At 39.1% G+C, this 26,543-nt stretch overlaps 1 protein-coding gene across 1 annotated transcript in view; it reads right to left on the minus strand.

Moving 5' to 3' along the window:
* slit3 (slit homolog 3 (Drosophila)) overlaps positions 1-26,543 on the minus strand; it is a 257,890-nt gene that overhangs the window by 19,659 nt on the left and 211,688 nt on the right. The window contains 10 exon segments of the mRNA XM_038699696.1: positions 346-439; positions 2,984-3,123; positions 7,349-7,446; positions 13,887-14,011; positions 18,852-18,932; positions 19,073-19,155; positions 19,246-19,317; positions 22,268-22,339; positions 24,077-24,148; positions 24,257-24,325. Of these exon segments, the coding sequence (XP_038555624.1) occupies positions 346-439; positions 2,984-3,123; positions 7,349-7,446; positions 13,887-14,011; positions 18,852-18,932; positions 19,073-19,155; positions 19,246-19,317; positions 22,268-22,339; positions 24,077-24,148; positions 24,257-24,325 (906 nt within the window).

Genomic DNA, 26,543 nt, shown 5'->3' on the forward strand with positions numbered 1-26,543 from the left:
AATACTAGCCATTGAACTGCATGTATTTGTGTATGAGTCACAAACCCTGAGATTAACTACACATTACTTACATAGTTTTTACTAAAAACAAAAAGGTGTCAAATAAGTGTTGTTTCATGTGTTTCTGTCTGTATTTTTGTGTGTGTGTGTTTGTTTGTGTATTTCTGGTTATATATTTATCTAATCAAGAGTTCAAATTCAGGGCAGTGATGACCGTTCTGATCTTCCTTGTTTCACAAAAAAGTCAGCTTTTAACTTTTGACCTCTGCTCCTGTCACTTTGTTGTCTCAGCGATGTGACCTCTGACCCTCTTAAGTACTGACCTCCTGCGAAGCTGTGACTCACCTGTAACTGCGGCCAACATGGACACATTTTGAGTCGTGCTGACAGGGATCGAAACCATGAAGACAAGGGTCAACCACCTCCTCACACAAGTCACCTGGTGACAAAGAGTGAAAGAAAATATTTTTTCCTTTAGTAATTAAAATAAGTTTGCATGTAAAACTAAATCAATAATGTACGTGTGTGTTTTGGCTTGTGTTTAATACAGATTATTGCATCATTCCACCAACAAATCATAGAAGAATAATTTTTTTCAATAAAAGTGCACAAATAAATTGCAGTGGGAAACAAGGGAGAATAGTAACAGAAAGACAGAACAAGAAAAGAGAATGGAGGAGAGGGCCTGTCTAACCATTTAATGTTCACAAGCGTGGAAAATAAAGAAAACAAGGGGTGGAAAGAGATCATTTATATATGTGACTATCTTGTTCAGGACCTCAGATAATGTGCAGTGGAAGTCCTCATGTCCTCACACACACACACACACACACACACACACACACAGGGAATAGCATTATCAGCTTTTTCTCAGAGTTGATGGAGAAGAGGGTTAATAGGCTGTATAAGAGTGGCTACGCTCTACAGATCTACTTACACACACACACACACACACACACACACACACACACACAAAGGCTGAGAAGGGTTAATAGCATGTGAAATAGCAGTAGCTAAAGTTGGTCATAAGAAGGAAGAAGGGATTGAGAAAGGTCAAGCACACTTCCATCGTTCTCTGCCTGCTTTAATCTAATCATGCCGCCTCACTCCCACCCTGACTGTCTCCACCACTCTTTTCTCAAGTCACTTTTAGACCCATGTTGTTCTGAACTACAGTATACTCCTGCATCCGATGGAAAATAAATCTGAAATTCTTTAAGCGACAGCAAATGTGCAAAAGCATTGAAAGTACAATCAATTTATCTACGACACTAGAGTAAAGGTAAAGGCTTACCAGGAGGCCTCAAACTTTGGACACTTAGTTAAAGAAAAATTTATTGATGTGAAATTGCTTAGTATAATTACCATACAAAATTGTAATATCATTAAGGTGGTTACTGAAGAGGATAAACATGCTGGGAGTGATTTACCCATTGGCCTTTCATTTTTCCCCTCTGTGGGATCTGTAGCTCAGTTTGTGTTGGAAGATCAGAGCTTGTGCCATAAAGCAACAGAGCAAAGCAACGGATTACCAGCAAAATATTGCCAATGTTGAATATGGTTCAAAGCCTGACAGTCTGTTTTCTTTTCTTTGACACAAAATTGTCATGAGAGTGATTACAGTATGTTAAAGTGCTGGCCAGAACACATTTGAGAGCATATTCACACACACACATACATGTATATATATATATATATACACACACACATATTTGCTGGCATCAAGCACAGGAAAACTAAATCTTATTATATTATATTTGGAATGTAAGAGCTATCCAACTGGACAATTTGGTCTACATCAAGATTTCTAAACAAATCTAGATTGTCATGAAATTCCATCCATCCATCCATCGTCAACCGGGAATTGTAATGAAATTAATATAAATATTTATGGCCCCAAGAGGATAATTCTAATTGAGATTATTGACTCCCTGATGTTTTGTGTAGTACCATATTCAAGTCAGAATATCCCCTTCACAAACATTTTTCTCCGTGACAAAGCATTTCAAACAATAATGGTTGGATTTTTAATAAAATATGCATAGTCTCCAGAGAATCAACCCTAATGGTCTTAGTGACCTTCTTCTATGGCTTTTTTTCATTTTGGAATCAACCTCTTGGGTGTAGAAACCTTATATCAGCTGTTTAAAAGGTCTTGTGACCTTAAATCTTGATTTTTTCCCCCCCTCTGGTGCAAATATGACATGACAGTCCTGGTTGCTGAGTTTGAGAAAGGTGAGCAACTAGGAAGGAGTGTCCTCTTAATGTGACACCTGATGATTATGGCCAGGTTCCCTGAGCTGAGCGGAGGTGCAGAGCCAAAGGAACCAGCTGTGTGTGTGTGTGTGTGTGTGTGTGTGTGTGTGTGTGTGTGTGTGCAACAGCTGTATGTGTTAAGGTGGTTGGCAGTGTGAGAGGCTGCTCTATGCCAACAACGATAATGACATGGTGTGTGTGTGTGTGTGTGTATATATTGACTGAGATCCAGTGTCAAAGGGGAGCAGCTGTGTGTATGTGTGTGTGTGTGTGTGTGTGTGTGTGTATGTGTCTGTTTTAGAGGACACTGTCACAGCTAGAAAAACTTAACTCCCCAGTCAGCATTTTAGCTATAACTCGCTTGACTCAGTTGATGCAATTGAGGGCTCTCTCACTGCTTCTGCCCTTTAGCAGCCCTTTCTTTACCCTTTTTCCATGCTATGTTCATTTTTCCCTTACCCCCCAGTACACAGGCGTTCTTTGCCCTCTCCTCCCATAGGAGCAGTTTCAGGTCACTGCGGAGGGTCTGTCCATTACTAACATGCCATTCAGTAAAGTGGAAAATGTGATTTTCTATGTGTGTGAGCGCGCAGTAGTGGAAGCACTTGGGACCCTCCCAGTCTCTCAGGGGGCAAAGACTGAGGGTTTCAGGAATATATAAGTGCAGAAATAGACGGTGTGTGCAAGTGTGTGTGTATATACAGTATGTGTGTGTTTGTGTGTGTACCTGTGTAGTTGGGTGGACAGATGCAGGTGTAGTTGTTGACTCCGTCAATGCAGGTGGAGTTGTTCTCACAGTCATTGTCTTCACAGTCGTCGGGGTTTATCTCACAACGTTGGCCCTCAAAACCTGGCGGACACACACAACTACCAACACAAACATACACACACACACACACACACACACACACACACACAAGTACACAAAATTTGCATTATAAGATGGTGACTGGGCAAGATCTGAGCACACACTTCTGCTGCACAACTTGAAATAAAATCAATCAGCCAGCCAGATCAATCAACTGTTTAACTTCACTCTCCATTAAATTTTCCTATATGAGCTTTAATGAAAAACAACTTAATCTGTATTCTAGCGGGTTTTCTTCCATCCTGTGCTGGGTCTTACACACCACTGGACTCACAGCATATCTATATTTAGTGGTCCAACAAGAGACACCATTTCATGCCTCATTTTATAGCAGAAATGAAATTTTAACATGATTGTTCAGAGTTTAAAGTATCACTGCAGAACACAAACCCTCCCAGACAATCTTCTTCTGCCCTAGAATTTAGAGAGAAGAAGTCACCCCTTTAAAACTCTTTCTTATTAGGGGATGTTTCATTAATGAACAACAGAAGTCAAAGTTCCTCCAGTGTCTAATGTCAGATAAGGCAGGAAAAAAGTTTATAACAAAGCCAACCCACCCAGAGCTAAGAAAAAACATGCTGAGATAATCTTTTTTCTAGTTTTATGCCACTACTCTTGGACACCGCCCACCTGGGTGAATCTAAAGGATTTATCAAAGCCACCTCCTTCATCTTCAGATACATTTCACCCTCCTCCCTTCTCACCACCCCTTGATCTCTCTCCCATTTTCCCACAATTCGTATCTCGGGTTAACTCCTTATAATACATCACATGCGCTCAAAAACACACACTAGTTTTAGGTAAAGATCACCCTCCGACACACAAAGTTTGATAAAGCTGACCACAGCTGCACTCAGCAGCTCGAACTCTCTCAAGACTCTTTATTCTCTTAGTCTCTTGCACTTTAATGAGTCAAGTTGCTTTTTTGGATGAAAACTATTTTACAGCAGGTCATCCTAACACATTAAGGAGACAGTGACTAACAATTACCGGCCCACACACACAAACACACACTTATTTGTAGGACACTGTCTTTGTCCTTCCCACTCCATCAACATATTTCGGTTTTTATTTTTGATTCCTTTTGTTTACATTCACTCTGACTTTCTAATCTAACTTTGCTGCCTCACAGACTCACACTTATCTCACTCATTCTCTCTTCCCACACCATATATGATAGTCATTGGTTACCCCCACCCTGTGTGCCTGCTAGTTTCAGGAAACTAAATTTAAAGTTGTGTTAAGACTCCAAAACAAACTAAGTCCCTAGGATACAATGAGCTTATTAAGTTGTTACGGTTAACATTTTAGCTTCCAGTTGCCTACTTACACATCCAGCAGACACAGAAGAACATGAACATTCCTGCCAAAATAAAGTCAAAAAACACTCTCCTTTTGGTATAGCATGTGTTGGCCAGTAGAAGTGAAAACAATGATTTAAAAGCTGCTAAAACTACACAGAGCTGGAATTATTTTACCTAATAAACATTTAAAACAGTGGAAAACCTTTCTATGCAGTCCAGTAAGTGAGTGTCTGTCTCACACAATAACTCACGTTCAAAGTCTCGGGCACAAACCTGCAGAAGAATTGTATGTACAATTCCTCCTATTTGAGACATCATACATTTACCCTTATTGCACAAATACAATATTGGTTTTGGGTGTGGTAAAATCTTTAATTGGCTTAGTTTGGAAAGTTGTTACATTAATAAGTGGTAATTTGTCTGCATAGAAAGAAAAAGGAAGAATAATAAAAGAAAGTGCAAGAAAGAAAGAAAAGAAAAAAGACCCAAAGTGTTTCCTGAGAAACAAAATACAAAGAAATAAGAGGAACACTGCCAGCACTTACAGGGTCAGAGAGCACAGTCTGACTAATTAAATCCCAGTCTTGACATTTAAAGTATATAGTTTGACAAATGGGTCCCTGCTAAGAACCAAGGCTAATTGGACTTATTGAATATCCCTAACTGATTATAGAACATGTTAAAATGTCAAAAGGGGTCTGGTCTTGTACTCTTTCTGTCTTTCTACTTCTCTCTGTCTCTCAGAGGGCACAAGTATCTGTACCTGTATTGGTATTAACATTAAGAAAAGATCTGTAAAGGGTAAAGAGACCCCAAATAGCATTACCATGCAGGATGTTAAAGGCCAGAAGCACATCAAATCTTTGCAAAGGGCAAAGGCCTTATGGGGCTCGAGGACGAGAAAAAATCTGGTCAAGATATTTATGACAATTGTTTCAATCAAAGTGGTGGTTTGTCATGAGGGATGACAGAGAGAAACTGATGACCCTGGCAGGCCCAAGCATGCTCATGAATATACATACACACACTTGCAGAATGCAGAATTTACATTATTTGAATTTTATTCATTTTTCATAAATATAAGCAATCTCACTTTCAAGGTTGCCTCCTTGTAAAAACATTGTGTATTTTATGTAGTTTGGTTCAATTTAATGGCAAAAAGGGCTGTTTTGTCAAAAATACACCAAATGTCTGTTTTTAATTTCTCATATTTCTAAACAACTGGTGACCATTTTGATTATTTTTGGTCTGTGGTCTACAACCAGATTTATATTTTGTCTCTAGGTACTTATTTACAAATTAACTTGGATGCGCTTGCTGTAGTTTCTTGGTCCAAAAGGGATTAGTCATGAGGTGATAGGGGAATGGGCCGAAGAACATCTTTTACAACATTTACAGTATTTCAAGCTGTCATACTGTGCAAAGAATGCAACAGAAGCCCAGAGGTGTGAAAAGCAAGTTTAAGATCATGTATCATTCTCCATTCTCTCAGCAACTGCCACTGAGAGGCACTTGACCCCTACGTCTCCAGTGGAGCTGCTCTGCAGCCGGAAGTCAAACTGTGGTTGTGTTGGGCAGCTCCCAGGTGTGAATGTGTGAAACTGTATGAATGTGAAGCAAGGGGGTTCCTGAAAATGAGCGAAGATATGCAGTATGCTTTCCTTGGATGAATACAGATGAATAAAGGGGTCAAGCCCATTATGAACTGTGAGTTTCTTATTAAAACCCATAATAGCAAAATTGTTACAGCTGTTTTTAATTGTTAACAGCAAATTCAGAGGGAATAAATTTTTCTACAGTTGATATGTAGTCGTATTTTTGGTAATTTCTGAACACATTGATTGCAGCAAATCTTTTTCAGTGGACATTTATTTTGTCGGAATGGGACAGTCTGATACTGCTGTGATGCTGGATTTGATTTGCACCAAAGACAAGACAGATCCATGCACTGGATTTTTCAAAATTTTGCTTTAGGAACTTGTGCATTGTGTGTGTAGGCAAAACTGTGGCAATACTTTAAATTAACTGTTGCATGGTATTGGAGCAAAACACAAAACACACAGATCCAACATTTACACTTATGTGCCCATACTTTAAAAATAAAAGAATAAAAAAAACATACACTCTATCTCTTAGTTTATTCCAGTATATTAAAAATGAAATTATAGCTCACATTTAGAAATGCGTCATGAACTTAAATATAATCTTTATCAAATGAAGGTTATATTATATTTTATTATTTGCAGCTTTGTATTATTTGCGTGTTATCACAAAAACATTTAAAACACATGTACAATATGGAAACAGTGTGAGAGTTAAGAAAGACTGTGGACAATGACAGAACTTTAAAACATCCCTTTAAGTGAGTAAGGAGGTCAGAGGAGCCACACGGGTTTAATGAGCAGTTCAAATGGAGTTCCTCCTCTGAAGTCCCCACCCCCACCACACAACACACACACACAGGCAGGAAAACACATCATAAGGTCAAAGTAAGTTGTTATCTCGTGTAATGCATTGTCCAGTGAGGCAAGACTGTCTACTCTAATCATGTTGTCTATATTTCTGGGGGCAGAGTAAAGTTAATTTTCCCCTAAGATGAGAAAACAGAGTTTTTAAAAAACGTCTCCACTAATAGAGAGTGGTGGCATGGTAGAAAGGGCAATAAGATTTGACCCACAGCGTAAATGGATCCCCAAAAGACTTCTCTGAAATTACTCCCATTTCATTACTTCCCATTATTCAACATAAATACAAAAAACTAAATACATTGTTGTGTTGCTTTTTTCAAGAAACTGTACTGGAAAAACTGGCAGATAGTTGGTGGCATAAACACACTAACACGCAAATAAAATCCCTTTTCAGTGATTAAAACTACAAAATGTTATTAACATATTAGTTAATACCAGATTTTTTTTTGTACCTGAAGTGGTCTTGATGGCCAGTCTGAATGTGGCAGGTTCCTCCATTAGAGCAGGGGAAACTAATACAGGCATTGATGGGTATTTCACAGTTTTGACCCTGGAAGAGAGGAGAGGACAAGACAAGGCAATGAAGTTAATGCTTGAATTATTTATTCATTTTTTCTTGTAGAAATAATTTCACTATTCAAACAAAGACAATGCATTCCATGGATGCGCTCAAACCTCTTCACTGTTATACAGTCCCTGTGAGATAATCTCTCCCTCTGGCTCACTATTACATTATGCTTCTTCCTGCTCTGCCTTTCTGGTGTTCATAGCCATTTAAACTGACACAACAAGCAGCAGAAGTAATAAGCTACATGCTAATGATGGAAAATAAAAAGCTTAACTTATGGGTGCCTGGGTGCTGCAGGGGTAAAAGCACTCGCCCGCCACCGCAGATTCATGGGTTCAGTCCCTGGCACTAGCCTAAGAACTGAATACAGTTGGCTGTGTTTTTGGGAAGATGTTGAGTGATCATGTTTTTATCATTACAATAAGAAGACTCCTGCTAGATGGTTGTGACGTCTGTGAAGAGCAGTGAATATTCTACAAAAACATAAAACAAAGGGGTCTTTTTCCGATTGCTTAAAGTTCTGATAGTTACTATTTTTTGCACTTGTGCACTAGTCATTTTCTGCTTTGGCACTATAGATTTATTTTTATATTTTAGTTGCGGTGAAAGAAAATAGCCTGCGGAGAGGTAGAGGGTTGAATACATTCCTTTCATTTAGCTGCAGCCTTTATCCAAAGCAACTTACAATTGCTATATATGTCAGAAGTCACGTGCCTTGTGGAATAAGGTCAGAGACACACTGGTGGATGTGTAGCAACAGGAATCGAATCCAGGTCTCTCACACCAAAGACATGAGTCTTATCCACTGTTCTATCACCATTCCCTTCATCTTTTTTGATCAAAATTGATTTTGAATCTAAAAATACAGCAATTTCTTAACCAACAGCTCTACTCTCAAAATGTGCTTTGATTATTGTTCTTTTCCTTCTTCCTCCCCTATTACACACACTCGCATTTATCAGCTTACACATACTGTATGTATGTAGCTTGCACTATGCACAAGTGTACAACACTATGCACACATGTATGCATGACATAGTCTACTGCCTTCATTTATTGCTCTTCTCGCCACACACCTGTTTTCTAAATAAACAGCTTTCACTAGGAAATGTATCATGTATGAGTCCTACACATACACACACGCTCTCTCTCCAGATCGAGCCCTGCAGCTGTAGTTTAAATTTCAAACCACCAAACCTTGCCAACACACCCACTTCCTCTGATCAAAGTAGAGAAGGGGACGTTTATGTTTGTTTTCCCTCTCCATCCATCTTCATTATTCCTTCCACTCTTTTCTTTTTTACTGTAGTGATTTGGTTTGTTTTGGTCACTCTCTTACTTTCTACCATTCTATCTTTCTCACTTTTGCTTTCTTTCAGATGTTCTCTCTATTTCTCTTATACCATTTACTTCTTTCCCTGTATTTCTCTTTTTCTATACATCGACCTCCTCCCATCTCCTGTGGTTTAAGTTTCCCTCACTTCTTTCTCCCTCTCCCTCTCCCTCTCTCTCCTTTGTTCTTTGCTGCTCCTTCTTTGATTCCTTTGACACATTTTAATTAACATTGTCCCAGTGGACGCTGACACAGAAAGTAAAGCATACACACAGACATGTACACACACACACACACACACACACACACGCACACACACACACACACACATCCACTGTTTCCCAGTCTGTGACCTTCACAAGTGATGTTTTAATTAAAAGCAAGATTAAAACCCTTTAACACCCTCTCAACCATTTGGAAGACCACATTTTGAGTCACTATATCTTATTGAAAAATATTTTAAACTTAACTCAACCTATTTAAGCCATCTCTACCATTTGGTTTAGGTATGCTGTGGAAAAGAAATCCACTAGATGTCACTGTTTCTTTAAGCTCATGGCCTTTTTACACCTTTTAACCTCCTTACAGGAAGTTAAAATCGACAAAATCACTGCAGACATGAAGACTCTTTTTGGTGGAATTTTCAAAGGTAAGCATTTTTTATTTATTTATTTTTTTACATATTATCGTTCCAGAGGAATTACTTAACATAACTATGTAACTTTATACAACAAAAATAAGACTAATATGGGTCAAAGATTTTCTAAAAACATGCTCTACCAAACAGTAGAGTTGGCACTTCAAGGTTGGCTAAGCTAATGTAATACAAATTTACTAGCTAATGTAATACAAATAGTCTGAACATTCATTGTTGTTAACATGATACATTTCCATTTTATAAATGATGAATTAATTTCATAAATATATCTTTATCATGGTGAAAACAAGGTATACCAAAATAATAATGCTAAGATAATAAACAGGGTTGGGAGAGTTACTTTAGAAATGTGAAAAACAATTACTAATTACTTGTTAAAAAATTAAGGCCTAATCAGTAATGTAATCCAAGTACCAGAAAATAAAAGTAATATAACTTGATTACTTTTAGTTACTTTTGGATTACTTCAATACCAATATGCAAATAAAGACAAGATGCGTTGTCACTCAGTGTATTTTTAGAGAAACATACAATAATAAGATGTCCCATTCCCATGAAATCAGAATCGATGTTTAGGCCTAAATGTTTTTATATGATGCCTTGCACTAAGTCATTTGGCAGGATCTGGCCCATCAATAACAAAAAATGTTGTTTTGTAGGTATTAGTGTTAAATAGAGTGTGTTTTAAATAGAGTGTGTCATTTCCTGGAAAATTATTTTAAAATGTTGATGAATCATCCTGCACTGGGGGGCCTGCATTTATTCATTTCATTTTATGACTGGTGAAAACATAGTATTTCTGGGACCGGGCACCACTGATTACCACGTCTGGCTGTATTTTAGCTGTGAAGGTAATAATGACGGTGTGTGTGATGTGTATGCAAAGACAGTGAAATACTTTGGCAACACTGCAAACTTCGCTAAACATCTGAGATTAAGTCTGTCACAATAATATGATGATATTATGAAGCGGCAGTTCTGAGCAGGATATTTTTATTATAATTAAAGAATATGACCATAGTTTGATGTCTTGTCATTATGCAGTTATTATTTGGAATTGGTAAGGCTACAGCCTACTCCTTATTTCTCTCATAAATACAGAAACGGGAGGGGGGAGGTCACATTAAACTAGAAATAAAATATGTAAAAAGTATTGGTATTGGCATCGGTATCGGCAATACCAGCCTGGGTATTACTTGGTATTGGATCAGATAGGAATTAAGTGGTATCACACATCACTACCGGCTGCCTGTTTATTCACTGGGAGCTGGAATCAGTCCACATGGTCCACACAGAGTCTGCATGAATGGGAGGGGACGTAACCACATTCAACTACTGGCTATAGAGAGCCTAAGTCCCTCCCCTTCCGGCGGACCACCATGGGACCTTATTTCGGAAAAATATTGTACCGTAGTCAATGGCAGGAGACAACTAATATTTTGATCCTGTTTGAATTGTGCCCTGAATTACACATATGATCTTTGTCGATTTAAAAGATACATTTTAAATTAAAGACAGTCGTAGTTTGATGTAAAACTGTTGAGATATAACATTACATTTATTCCTTTAGCTGACGCTTTTATCCAAAGCGATTTACAATTGCTATACATGTCAGAGGTCACACGCCTCTGGAGCAACTAGGGGTTAAGTGTCTTGCTCAGGGACACAATGGTGGATGGGTCACAGTGGGGGATTGAACCCCGGTCTCTCACACCAAAGGCATGGCTGTGAAAATATGTAATTACAAAGACCACAAACCCAAAAGTCGTGTATGTGACGTCGTAACTTTCTCTGTCAATGACTAAAGCTAATGTTACTGAAGCTAACATCAAGACACTTACATGAGAGGATGGTGTAATAAAAGAGCCAGGAGTCGTTGGATTAAACACATCAGCTGAGATATATTTCTGTGTGGAACATAGCTACATTATCTAGCTAGTAGCAAAAGCAATGAACGTTAGCTAGCTTTACCGCGCTAACATGTTGGTGACGTATATTGTGCGAGACGAGAGATGCAGTTCATGAAGCGGTTTCACACAAAACGACATGTAACTTTACTGTTTTACAACAAAATGCGACTTTCTTGACTTGCAAAATTATATTTTAAATTGACCAACATCATATGTGTAATTCAGGGTTCTAACGGGATAAGATAAGTTGTCTCTCGCCATTGACTACCGTACATATTTTTTCCAATATAAGGTCCCATAAGCCGGAAGCGGAAGTGAGTAACTAAAGCTGATGATACACGGGGCAACTTTTTGAACGGATAGCGGCGGTGCGGGGCGGGTGGTGGGGGAAGGGCTCAATACACAGAGCAACTTTCAGAGCAATGGTGCAGGGCAATGTTGCCGTCAATGATAATGAGTAAAACTTACTACTGTAATCCCCTTCCCCCACCACTCCGCCACCCACCACCACCGTTATCCGTTCAAAACATAGTCGGACTTGCCACTAGCAACATTGCCCAGCAATATTGCTCAAAAAGTTGCCCGTGTATCATCAGCTTTGGCAATCAATATCTGCAACAAATCCCTCACTGTGTGTTTTTACAGGAAACACGTGAATAGCAAATAGCACTCCGCGTTCCGTTTAATGGAAAATTTATGCTTAAAGTAATCCCTATGTGTAATGGATCTTCATGGTAAAACTATGCATTTTAATACCAACAAACTCTAGAAAACATCATATAAAAATTGTTGCAGAAATAAATTATTAGTCAACAGCAGAGAAGGCAACTTCAGCACTTCATCCCTTCTTGTGTATCTAGGGTTTATAGGGAAGTCCATACAAAACATTATGCACTACACAGTAACTTCATTGATTATTGAACATTTAAATATTACCAACAAGCCAAGCACTAAATCAAGTAAATACTGTATTTCTGTTCTTCACACCAGAAATAAAGTGGATCTAATGCCAAAAACATTTTTTGCTGGTTCATCTAACACGACATTGATACGTTGTCTAAGTAGTTATGGCTGAGAGTACATAGAGATGTGTTCTTCTGAAATACTCAAAGAACAGAAATATTTACTTGATTTAGTGTTTGTCATGTTAGTAATATTCAAAATGTTCAATAATCAATGAAGTTACCGTGTAGGGCTGTTTTGTATGAACTCCCCTTTAAAACTTATCTTCAAACCTGATCTTCTTATCTTCAAGTGCTGAAGTTACCTTCTCTGCTGTTGACTGTGATTTTATATGATGTTTTCTAAAGTTTTTTGGTATTAAAATGCATTTTTAAGTATTACCATGAGGAGCCATTTAAACTGTTTGGTAGAGCAGTATATCAAAAAAACTGTTGTGGTCCATTAATAATTTTTTTTGATTACTGTTGTTATTGCCCTAATAAAATAAAAAAAATGCAAAGAAAAAAAATTTCTATCGCTTTTTTTTTGGTGAGGACTTTCAAGGGTTAAGGCTTTGTCCTCCTGTAAAAGCCCAAAGGTCATGAGGTGTGTGTGTACACATGAGACCATAAGTGTATCTTATGCACACACACACACACACACACACACACACACACACACACACACACACACACAAAACCCACAAGCACAAGTGCACACGCATACAGACAACTCCTACAGAGGCTTGTACCCACTGATCTCTACACAGTGCAAACAAAATGGTAGTTAATCCAACACATACGCCTACATACATGAGTCCACACACACATGCACACGCTCACTTATATTCCACATATACTTGGAAATCACCCAAACAACTATCACTATTACATTATGCTTCTTCCTGCTCTGCCTTTCTGGTGTTCATAGCCATTTAAACTGAGGAAATCACCCCTTCACTAGTAGATTTGCATGTCTTCCAGGGGTCTTGACAATTATTACACTCTTTGTCTTTTGATCAGTCAGTACATCCAGTGCAGCCAGCTGCAGTCATCATTTCTCTATTGATGAACAGGTAGATACATTTTGCATGCAAGGCCGAAGCTAAGCCTGATAATACTGCTAATACCACCGGCTTATTCAGCATATAGGTTTACTTTCACACATGCAGTCAATGCAATGAATCGGAAGTAAAAGATTTTCCGCTGCCACAGAGGAACCACCAAAAGATGGTTATTTATGTGCCAGTGTAGGTAGCTGGTACTAAGGGGATCAGGAGAATTGTCAAGGTTCAAGGACGGATTTGTACCACTTCCACACCTGCTAAAATTTATTTTTACTCTTGATGAGCCACTTAGATGATGAACTTAACAACCAACATTTACCAAAGCAACAAATAAATAAAAGAGCTGAACCATAACAGAGAACACATTTATAGCTAAATCAAACTGGCATAATAAAGAATTCACTTACAACAGTTGGTTCATTAAAACATTTTTTTAGTCTAAAGACAATTAGACAAAAAAAAAAGGGTTTGCAAAGGCCAGCATGTTACTGCTGCTGCTATCTAGCATCTCACCTTAAATCCATATGGACAGGTGCAGTGGTAGGATCCAGTAGCATCGGAGACACAGGTACCATTGTTTTGGCAGGGTGCTGCCAGGCAAGGGGCGCACTTTGACATCAAGTTGATATCGACTGGACCTGAGAAGGATAACGGGTACAGGGAAAGATGAGAGTAGAAAGAGAAGGGGGGGGTGGGGGGGGTTGGGGGGGGAATGAAGATGAGGAAACATAGCATGAGAAAAAGACAGTGTTAAAGACAAAGACATACACATTTAGTCATAGTGTGCTAAAAGGTTCTAGCACAGTATTCATTTAATGGATAGTGTGCTAAGAAAATGTCTTGCAGGATAAGAAAAGTAAGTGCTTAGACGTGCAATCAATGTGATTTGTTTCAGAAGCCAGGGCATGTAGAAGAAAGAGGAAGATAGTATTTAATTTTGTATGATGATGTGAGTCACCTCCAGTGCTTAATTTGTGCTGGAGCTAGCCGGAGCGCCGCTCCAGGACCTCTTACTTTAAGCCTTTTGCTTTCCGGCACCTATAAAGTCACCTCCACATACAATCGAATTCCCCCATCTCTCCCCCCATGTCCCTTCCTGGCCTCCGTAAATGCGCCAAAAAGAACAAAAAATTCCTCATTGGAAAAAAGTCAGTTATTGTAGCCTACACTATCAAAGAGAGAGGAAAAACACAAAATGTCTAAGAGACAGAGAATTATTTTGAATTTCTTTGGCACAGCCACAAAACCACCAGCGCCTAAACAGAGCAGAAATGATCAACCAGATAGCCAAGTTAGAGCTGTTGCAGTTGTGGATGCTAGTGCTAGCGGCATTGAGGATGAAAGACAAGGGGAGTTTGAGCTGCGTGATGAGGACATTAGCTCGTTTGACGATGATGGAGTAGTTATCCGAAACAGCCGGGCTACCCACTGTGTGGACTGCGGAGCAATGTAAGAATTACCAAGCCTCCCAATCACGGCTAATTCAGAAAGGAGCTAACTTTGGCTAACTTTGAAGTCCTGGGGCCATGCGAAAAAAGATTGTGGAACATGCTCTAGCTAAAGAGACAGTCTCAACAAATTTGTACCACAGCTAATGTACAAGGAGGCTAAAAGACACAGGCCAGCATATGGATTTGAGCTCGAGATCGATTGTCAGCAGTTAAATGGTGTTGACATGGGGCAAATTCTGCATTCGAATTTTGTATGTTCCAATATTCAGCAACACATTTATTCTGAAATGAAGAACAAAACATTTGCGATGATAAAGCACTGTGCACCAAAAATCTGCCTGATGTTAGACAAAGCTACCGGTCTAAACAAAAAGGCTGTTTTGATTATGTTATTCTTGACTTGGTTGAATTATATGATTTGAGTGCTGCTGGGATTATGCAAAGTTTTGGACAAAAGTGGGGTCGTGAGTGGGGTCGTGAGCAGACTTAAGGATTTATTTCCCAACAGTTTGGCACTGCTGTGCACACAGGCTGGAGTTCGCCATCAGTGATGTCCTTAAAGAAATAGGAGTGATAAACCATTTCAAAGCATTGCTTGACAAACTCTACACACTCTATAGCACATCAGGAAAAAATCGTATGGAGCTGAAAGAATGTGCCGACGCTCTTGATATCCAACTGTGCAAAGTTGGCTGGATTCTAGATCCGCGGTGGGTGGCCTCCAGCTTCAGAACTATAGATGCAGTGTGGAAATCTTATCCTGTGCCATATCAACACTTCACCTTTGCAGCTGAGAATGACAAAAGAGACAGTCTATCACGCCAGAGTTATGCAGGTCTGGCCAAGCGCTTGTCCTTTCATGCTTTTGTCAGTAACCTGGGCGTGATGTGCAATGCTTTGCAGGAACTTTCAGAGTTATCCATTGAACTGCAAAAGAGAGACACAATGAACGATTTACAGGGTGGTGAGAGCGTCAGAAGTAAGTGTTAAAGGCAGAACAGCCTGGCAGATAAACACAACTGAGCCAAAGGGCTGTTGAAGAAAATAGTTTCAAGGGGGTGGCATTGCATGCAGGAAAACCAGGGGTCAAGAAGCTTTCACAGAGGATTTTTTCCTCAGCTTAGCCAGAAATGGGGAAAGTTGCATATTGTCAATGGGAGGACGTGAATCGGGCAGCTCAGCAGACACAACAAACTGATTGAAGAACTGAAGGTGCTTCACAAGGAGTATTGGCCTGACGATCGAGAGGCATTGTGTGGAGAAACTGAAGCGGAATCTCTCTGCACACGCTTTTGCATTGAGTGTGAACGCCAGACGGTCAGGGCATTCAGACACTTCGCTGACAGTATTGGGAAAGAGGTGCAAAAAGAAATGAACTTTTGATATCAAGTGCAGAGTGCAAACGTGAGTTTTCACAGATGAAATTAGTTTGCACAGCAACCCAAGCCTCCCTTAATTTCCACCACAGCATTGCTGCTCTCCATAACCTTGTTGGGCCACCACTGACTTAATTCAACCCAGTGCCCTACGTTACGGCATCCAAGTGCCATCAACACACAGAGCAAAACCAGGAGTAGTCAGGAGGACACTGTACAAGAAGACATGTCTGTGCTTTGGGCCTTTCCAGGCCAATAAAATCCAAGATTTCATCCAGCCCACTATGGGTAAGTACGCCATGCGTTTTAGATAATTAATTCATAATCAATTATTACTAATAAATTATTTTCGGCCGGTGGAATATTTCACATGCTCCGGCACCTAATTATTTACAGTAACTCGTTATTAACGCGTTAACACATTAACGCCGACAATTATTTTATTTCACGTTATTGCAGTTATTTTTTAATATTATTATTATTTTGAAAGTCCGTTGCTCACTGGCTCTGAATACACATACAGTCTAACCATGGGTCACAGGAGGGATGGGATGTTGATCAGCCAGCCAATCACCCTCCCAAACAAGCAGTGGAGGGAGGCTTCAGCAGACTATGTCGGATGCAGCGTGTGGGAGAAGTAAGACAGCGCTCTGCGAGAAAACTGGAGGCACTCTATGGATAGTAACAATGGGAACGGCTTCTGTGCGTTACATAGCTGTAACCTCTTTAACATAATTTAAAATTATAGACTACATAACTTAAACCTTATAGGTCTTCATCTAGTTTTGCAGGGATGCTCTGCCATGCGAAATTCCCTCCTGTTGATGTCCTGATAACTATTTAGTAAACAGTAATAGATTCTGGAAATTCACAAACAGTGAGGATCAGTCTCTCTTCCAATGATTTGTGCTGTGCGTCGTGTACAAAAAGTTCAAGACAATTCAACTCCGGTAGCGGGCAGGCATGTGCGTGAGGTGAGCACAACCATGACAGTTTCATGGGAACAGGAATGCACCCTCTTGTCGCTATGCCTTGTACTCAACCACTTCACCTCACTCTAACAGGAACACTTGCTACTGAACATAGACTGTTTGCTGGTTCCTGAATGAAAAATGTTACCTGATACCTGTTCAGAAAAAAACAAGAAAACATATTAACCCGTTGCTCAGAACGTCTGTTATGATGTTATGATTGTGGCTCTGGACTCTGATGGTAATTTGTTTTAACAAGCTGAATAAAAGGTAATGCCCTGGCAGTAGCAAATAGCTTTGGTTACATATTTGATTTGATTACATTAATGTTTAAGTTGAGATTTACAAGAAATATTTTATTGCTACTGTGTAAAGGGAATACTGCTGGTAAAAAGCACATTATTTGTTTAAAGTGTTCGCAAACCACGTTATTGCACTTTTGTGTATATGCAGTACATTTAAATTAAAAGTGCACAATACACTACTTTGTATTCTGCATTATTTAATTTTGTGCTTAACAATGCAATTAATTGCAGAAAAACAAGCGATTAATCGCGATTAAAATTTTTAATCTTGCCCAGCACTATAATTTACAAATTAAACACTGGTCACCTCTATACCTCAACAACTGATCACACACTTCACTTTATTCTTTATTCTTCAACATACATGCACAGAAACTATGCCCTTGTGTTCCAGTTTCTTTGTACATGCAGGACCATTGTATTCAAGATGTATTTTTTTTCCAGTGTGTAAAAAGTCCACCTCTAAATTCTTTCCCCCTCTGGTCAGATGACAGGGGAGCCCTGCGGCAGGAAATGTTAGAGGCTGGCTGCTTCTGTATTCTGTTCTGTATGAGTGAAAAACAACTGTGGGGATGGGGATTTTTTGTTGCTCATTATTGAACATAGGTTATCCTCTTTAAAAAAACACAGCACAATGTTCTCTGAGCCTGTGCCTAAAAATGTGCTTGAAGTCCATTAGTCCATTTCAATATCTCAATAAACTTAATTTGTTAAAAAAGAGACAATCTCATCAATGTTCTCTGAAGAGGAGGAAAGGCTTCACAAAACATCACATCACATCTCACACACACACAGAAAACACATTCACACTCACTTTTAGGCCAATGGCCAATTTAAAGTTAGTGATTTTCATAATCTGCATGTTTTTGGACTATGGCTGGTTAAATCCAGAAAACACCCTCCACACAAATAAAACTCTAGTCCACTGGCTCGGCAGTCCACAGAGCCTTCATGGTGTTAGGCAAAAGCACTAGCTACACTGTAATGCACATAATCATGTAAATATAAACCATTGGCAGCCCTACTCACCTAAAGCACTACAACTTGACCTGAGACTGAATAAAAGTCCAACAATTGGCCAGCAAACTGCCTAAAGACCAAACCCAGATTAATGGAAGGGTTAGTAAACTGGACAACCTAAAAGCTACTAGGTCAAAACACACTACAAAAATTTTAAAACTGATAAAATGTGACTGCAATAGACATAAATTTCTGCTGCCACTTTAATGCCTGTTTTAAACACCTTTCTGTATCCTAATCCGACTGAATCCAGGGATTAATCCAGTGCTAAAACAGGTCAACACTAATATATAGACAAATAATAGAATATACTGTAGCAGGCACCAGTGAGCAGATTAAAGAGGAGACTATTTACCTTTGCACTGAAATCTGTTGAGTGGTGTGGTGAGCAGTAGCCTGTCAGCCATGTCAGGAGGTCCAGTACAACGAGCAATACCTACAAATACACACTCAGGTGACATCAACAGTATATTTTGCACCTTTCTTTACACACAATATGAAATGTATGTAACAGAAAACATACTATTTTAGTCACAGGTATTTTAATAGCATCTAGATTGTGTTTTTTCTTCTTACCAGGCTCTTTGAAGCCAGCCTTGACCCACTGAGAGAGCCAGCGCAGGTCACAGTTACAGTACAGAGGGTTGGCACCAAGAGCCCTAGACACACACAAACAAACAATTAAATGTGTAATCCACTTGCATCCAACACACATATACACACAAACAGATATTTGGGGCTGTACTTACAGGTGGGACAGAGAGGTGAGGTGGTTGAAAGCTCCTTCTGGTATGGTTGAAAGGTCGTTACCATGGAGCGTGCTGAAGGAGACAGAGAGAGCAAAACAACAGTGCATATGAATATTAAAAACAAACCTGACCTTGTTACAAATTCAAGTGGTCAGTTTTTGACCCAATGCTAATTTTAATGTGTAGTTAATTAATTTGATTAAGTTTTCGGCGTTTCTTTATAATCATACTTTTGCAGCACGGAGAAGAATGTGAAATCTTTGACTTTAGCCCAGCATGCTACTAGTTGTTACTGCTACGTTTCATCTACTTACACTCATACTATGACTAATGCTGCCACTGTTACTTATACTATTACTGTACTTACATTGACTGGTCTATGTTTAGATCAAAATCTTAAAGGTGCTTTTAAGGTTTGCCCATAGATTTCATTGACCGAATTTCACAATGAATATCTAAACAAACCTACTGCCTCATATCCATCACATCAGAAGTAAATGAAACTGACAGCCCAGCTGCCTAATACTCGATTTTCAACAAACTAATACACCAACCCTGACTAACTGCATGCTAAATTATTTAAATTATTTGTGGTTCCTCAGCTGCAGACACACCATCATTGCCTTCCATAATGGAAAATAAATAAAATATTTATGAAAGAATAAGACATAATAAACAGAAAGCTTATTTTCATTGTTGGGCAATAAAGCTTATCATGGTCTCTGAATGGAATATAAACTGTCTCATATGGTCATCTGGCAGACTATGGTGTGTGCATGTGTTTGAAAAAAACTTTGTGTCACAGGGACAAACTGCAGGCTGTGATGTGTATCGGTGTGAGAATACATTTCTGTTTTGTCCCTTTGGGTTTTTGTGCTTGTGCTTGTGCTTATGCGTGTAGATTTGTGAGTATCAGAAAGTTTTGTCTCCAAGGGCTCAGAGACTGCAGAGTGTGTATGTGTCCTTTGTGTCTCGCCATTTGAGTGTGTTGCCTGCTGGATATAAGTTCACATTCCATTAGAGCGAAAGGCTGTAGCAAGGGACAGCTATCAAACCACCACTATTGGAAAAGTGTGTGCGTGTACGTGTGTGTGTGTGATTTTTTTGTGCACTTAATGCAATGTGTGCATGTTCAGGTCAGTGTATACCAGAGTGTGTAGCTGGGCATACAAGTGCATACGTTTGTGTGTGTGTGTGTGTGTGTGTGGTCTTAATGTCTGTGCATCCTTGCAACTTTACGTGTTTGTGTGCACCACTGTGTGTGTGTTTGTGCGTACGGTGGTCTAACAGCCCCCGCGTAAGGCTGGCCCAGAGGGGGTTGTGGGTAATGAGGAAGTGACAGTGATGGCTGCCTGGCAACCAGTTGCTATGCGGGGGCAGAGAGGGATCAGTCCCCACGGCAACATCAACTAAAATGAAAGGAAGAAAGGAGGGAAAAAAGCGATGACTAAACTTCTGTAAGAAGAAAGCCTCGTAAGAGATACAGTCAATATATAGAGAAAAGGTCAGAAACAAAGATGACTTCTTAGAGGGTGAAACACTGGCTTTCTGAACAAAACATTGTGGACAATGAAATGTCTACAGAGAATAATATGAGGTAAAAGAAGCAGACCTCTAATCATTATTTAATGTTTACAGGGTTTAAGTTGAAAGTTATTTGTATTAAATGTGAAATTCCACAAATAAATCTATATCTTCTTAATTTTGAGCCAAGAGTACTAACATACAAAGTTAAGATTATCAGCCTCAACACTACCATTCACATTGTGTAACAGAATTTGCATCAAAAAACATCTTACTATTATAACCACAGCTTTTAAACTTTCCTACCACGGTGTATAGAGTAGACGTTCTTTTAAAAATCTCTTTCAACATACTATTCACTAAATCAAAAAAGGAAAGTAGCAGCATTGGCTTTGCGATACAAAACATTACGGATTGTGGACAATGTAGTCTTACTTTTGAGAGCCTCTACCTTTAGCAACAACAAAAGCTTAAAAGGTTAAATAAATAAATAAATAAAAAATGGAACATTTTTCAATTACCTCAAGTTATTTTTTGTGACGTTATTCTATTACAAATAATCCTTGAGTGTATTATCCAGAGTAAACAACTGAAAAAATTCTGTTCACCTACATCATATTGGGGTGGAGGTGCAAATCTCAGAGGTGGATATCTCAGAGATGCTAGAAATAATCTTTAAGAGCGACTTAATATCCCATAAAAATCTTGTTTTTGCTGACCTCCAGTGATATTCTTAACATAAAGGAATATCATCTTGTTGCAATGATGCACAGGTGTAGAGCAGGACCCTGTGACACTGTTGGATGTGGTTACCCATCAGTGATTCTGGGTGTGGGCAGAGGTGAAACAAGCTTGAAACTTTTAACCAAAGAGGGCACCACAAAAACTGGTTTTCAGTCTGGTGTTAAGTTACTCTTTAACCACAGACTTACATAATATACTGATGTAAGTAAAGTAAGTAAATACATGCTGCTGTCATTGAGCAATGAAGGCGCAAGTGCGTATGTGTGTGTGTGTGTGAGAGGATGGTCAGACAGCAATATTCACATGCCGTGTGCATGTGGGGGTTTGTGAGACAGAGGGTGGACAACCAGATGGATGACTGAGAGAAACAGAGGCTGAAGGTCGATTCATCAAACACAACATTGGGCCGAGAGAGAGAGAGAGAGAAAGAAGGAGGTGAGGATGGATGAAGGAGAGAGAGGGAGAGTCAGATTGAAGGGACACACGGGGAGAGAGGGGCCAGAGAATGCAGATAGAGAGGGAGTATTAAAGAGAGGATGAGAGATTGTCACTTTTATCTTTTTTAGTACCCTGAAACAACAAATTATTGGGTGGCTGTGACTCATTTTGTGACTGGGTCTTAGCATGGCTCTCGAGCTGGCACCAGGGGAGTGATTAGTGACTTTGATTTAGCTCAGTACAATAACTAGCAAAGGAGAGTGAATATTGAATATTGAATCCACTGCGGCACTTGACGATTAAGCTTGCTACTCACAGAAGGCGAAGTGACTTGAGACCGTCGAAGGCATGAACCGGGATGCAGCGAATCTGGTTATAACTGAGGATGCTGAAAGGGAAATGACATGACAACAAGGTCACAAGACTTAGTTTCTGACTCAGGATGCTGTTTCACAATATTATTTTCTTGCGTACACACATTTTAAATTATTTTCTCTTGTCTTTCACACTACATCCCTGAATAAATATGAATGAATTTGGTTTTACAATAATACTGTAGCCACTGTAGGTTAAACACGGTGAAATAAACAAGGGGGGCACATTTTAAATGAAATACAAAAATTAGGTAGAGGTAAAAAACTGCCAGAGGCAAAGCTGGGACTTTTGGGACGTCAAACTCCCACACCACAATTAAGTTTTTCTCTTTTAAAACTGCTTATGAAACAAAAATTAAGTTTAACATGTGAAGTGAAGGAGACAAACATTTAAGGACGGGATTCTGATCATGGTCAAAAGAGATAAAGTTGGTCGTTTCAGGGTGCTATCATTATTTTAACATAATTAAACATGTAGCCCAATAATGATCCTGGTGTAAAAAGCTGACTGTTGCTGTCTGATGTGTATCTTAAAGACACTAGTAGCCTAGAACATTGGTTTTCAGCAGTTTTTAGCTCATTACGCTGTACAATGAAGTACTGCTTAATCATAATTACTGATTATCATGCAGCCTAAAGGTGTCTCAGAGGAAAGTGGGGGAGGGGGGGCAATTCTCAATCTCCAACTTGTTAAGAACTTGAGGTTGAAGTTAGAAAAAATCTGATGTAGAAAATGAAAGGTTAAACACTCTACCTCTTCAACTAGTCCACCTAGGCATTTAACTCAGAAAGTGTTCCACTGATACTATGGGGGGGCTAACAGTAGAAGCCTGTGGTTGCACTGGGCAGCTCCCAGGCGTGAATGGGCGCAACTCTATGAAATATGAAACAGGGCATTGCTGGAAATGACAAAATGTGCACAGTTAACTATCCCAGGACATATAAAATCCTTTAAGTTGATGTAAAATCCATGCACTAGATAAGATAGATAAGCTAAAGGTATAAAAAGAGACAACCTTAAGATTACTCAAACAATAAAAGGAATTTGTATCTAAGATAGAATGGCAGTAAAGAGTTTATGAAAAGATAATTTAAGAAGAGATTTTAATTTAAAGTTCACTGAGTGAGTAGCAAAGAATTGGAAGGATAATTTTGAGAACTTTTAGAAAGGAATAGGAAGATCTTTATAAGCAAAGAGAAAGAAAGAACCAGAAACAGTTTTATTGCCAAATAGTTTATATATATACAAAGGAATTTGCTTTGGCGACCAGGTGCGTCACAATAGACATAAACCTAAATAAATATAAAGATATATAAAAATATGAAATTGAGCAAAAGAATAAAGTACAAGAAAATACAAGAAAAGCTTGAAATGAGACAGAGCAGAGGGTGGGGAGAGAACAGATGAAGAGGAAGAGAAATTAAGCGATATTTAGGGTAAAAGGAGGACAGAAGTAGAAAAGCTAGAAAGGGAGAAGTAAGAAAGACAAATTGAGAAGGGGAAAGAAAGATAAAGATACAGACAAGAAATGGGAGAGAAAAGAAGAAGCAGGGAAATATGAAGAAAGAGGGAGGAGAGCAGATTAATCAAAAAATGTATCTAGTGGTTTTTGACCTTACACACACACACACACACACACACACACACACACACACACACACACACACACAAATACCCATATATAAAATTAAAATATGGGTGGGGATGTGTGTATGCATGACTAGGTGTGTGCACTGCCATGGTAACTTACAGTGTGGCTAGTTGAGTCATGTTGCTGAAGGTGTATGAGGCCACTGTGCTGATGCTGTTGTTGCTGAGATCCCTGTGTAGATGCAAGAATACAGTAAATTCACACAGACAAATGCACACAGACAGACTGACTGCACAAGGATATGTGTATTCTGTCCAAGGTTATGCGAGTGGTACATACACCAGTGACAGCTGCTTCAGGGCTGCCAGCTCCTTGGGCACAGATGTCAGCATATTACCTTCCAGGTAACTGCAAGGAAAAGTGCATGGTTAATGTAGTAACTTATTATATATGAATATATATATATATATATATATATATATATATATATATATATACACACAAATGGCAATATAGCACACTAAATCTTTGGTTTTACAACTTCTGTCACATTGAAGATTGCGGGAGAAGGAGGATGTGGGGTATGAATTTGGGAAATGTTGGTGGGACAAAGGAATTAGGTGTAGTACTTCAAATCATTTACATTTATATAGCATATGTAGATTTAGCAGAGAAGTGCAGTGTCTTTTATGCATTATTGTTTGAGAGTTAGATGAGAAGAAGGTCAATCCCACTCAGCTAGGGCTGAGCTAGAGCCAGGAGGGGTATTAGTTAGATTAGGAGAGGGAAACATCTAGTGTGGCTCCCTCCAAAGTTTACCATCCTTTCACCCATCACATCTCTAATGGTTGTCTGGTATCCTCACAGTGATCATAAGACAGTGTGAAAGGTACGTCACTGCGCCTGGCTATTGTTCATCAAAAAATAACATTAGTACATAAGTACAATTTGATTTAATTTGTAAAAAAAAAAAAAAAAAGATGTATGGCACGGAACCAAGACCAACCAAGTAAATGTTGCTTTTTGACACGGCTGTCATCCCAAGTTAGCTTGTACACTGATGCACAGATTCTAGCAATGTTGTTACATTTTCTGCACAAGACAAGATTACAAGTGTTGGGGTGTGAATCTGTCCTGTAACAGTTTCATCATGTGGCTTTAAACCCATATTCCAGCCACTGCAAAGATACAATATTTACTTACCGATCCCTTCTGTGTTTGTGAGTATGTGAGAAACAAGTTAACAAACATAATACAGTATACACTCAAGTACACACACATATACACATTTTATGATCTGTTGGTCTCTGTTCCTCGCGCTCAGGTCATAAGTAGGTCATGAGGACAGTATGATGGAGTGTCTTCTTCAGTCTGATCAATACCTAATCACTGCTATTGACCCTGGAGTGCGGGCCTATTTCACAGCAAGAGGGGTTTCTGTGTGTGTGTGCGCGAGTACATGTGCATTTGTTCACCTTCCATATGAAAGATCTTGTTCTTACTTTTTTCTAAATTTTCTAATATCGATTAACATTGTTTTACCCTTGTTTTATCCTATCAATTCTAACAATTACTACCATTACAGACATTCCCTTTATTGGTCTCTTTCTTTATTACAGGGATTCCTACTTCCTGCAGGCGTGCGGGAAGACATTTTGGCTTAGGGGTGCTACAGAGTAGAAATGCGCACATGCAGTGTTGGGAGTAACGTGTTACAAAAGTAACGCAATTACAGCATTGTATTGCTTTTTGTTGTAACACAGTTATATAACGCATTACTAAAAATAAATCGGCAATATTATACCTTTTACAATCTCAGTAACGTGTGTTACAACGCATTTTAACCTGAAATTAAGTATTTTTTTTAAATATAATTCAACAACACCAAGAAACATTTTGGCACCAGAAAAACAAATCTGTGAGTAAAAGAGTAACATTATTTGCTGTTGCAGAAATCCGATAGATGGGTTTCTTGTATACAAACACTACTAGATGCGCGTGCAGCCAGCGGGCAAAACTGCTTTAGTAGCAGGTCAGAAGACTGTAATCAATGTAGGTCACGCATAGTTTGTAAATTCTAGTTGACTTAATAATAAACTTCCATTTCAGAGATGGATCTGTTTGTTTGTGTTTCATTTCGCATATTAATAGAACATGCACAACAATGCAGGTCAGCGAAACAAGACGTAATGTTGTTCAAGTCAGCTGCTAGCCAAAAAGCTAAAGGAATAAGGAGGGAGAAAGGCGTCCTTTCACAGCTATAAGTGCTGTCATTAGGCCTAACTTTTAGCTGTCACACTCAGAGATGCAAAGAACATGGTCTTCTGTAAATGTTGTGAGACCAGCAAAAAGCTTTCAACTGCGAAAAATTTTCTACTGAAGCATCTGCTAAGAAATGTGAAACTTAGCCTGTAGAAAGAAACTCCGGCAGCTAACGTTACTGCCAGTGATGCATCCACTTGGCAGGAGAGGTTGTTGATACGTTTATCAACGTAATGTGTTTTGTAAAAGCACTGAATACTTCTCTTATAAATGCATGTGCAAAACAGTAACATTTATGCAGTCTGCACATGTAATTTGCACACTGTGTTCCTCCCTGTCAATGGGGGGTGCTGCAGCACCCTCC

Source organism: Micropterus salmoides, unplaced genomic scaffold, assembly GCF_014851395.1.
Source record: "Micropterus salmoides isolate LMB-PRFRI ecotype aquatic unplaced genomic scaffold, ASM1485139v1 Ms_hic_scaffold_5, whole genome shotgun sequence".
NCBI lineage: Eukaryota > Metazoa > Chordata > Actinopteri > Centrarchiformes > Centrarchidae > Micropterus > Micropterus salmoides.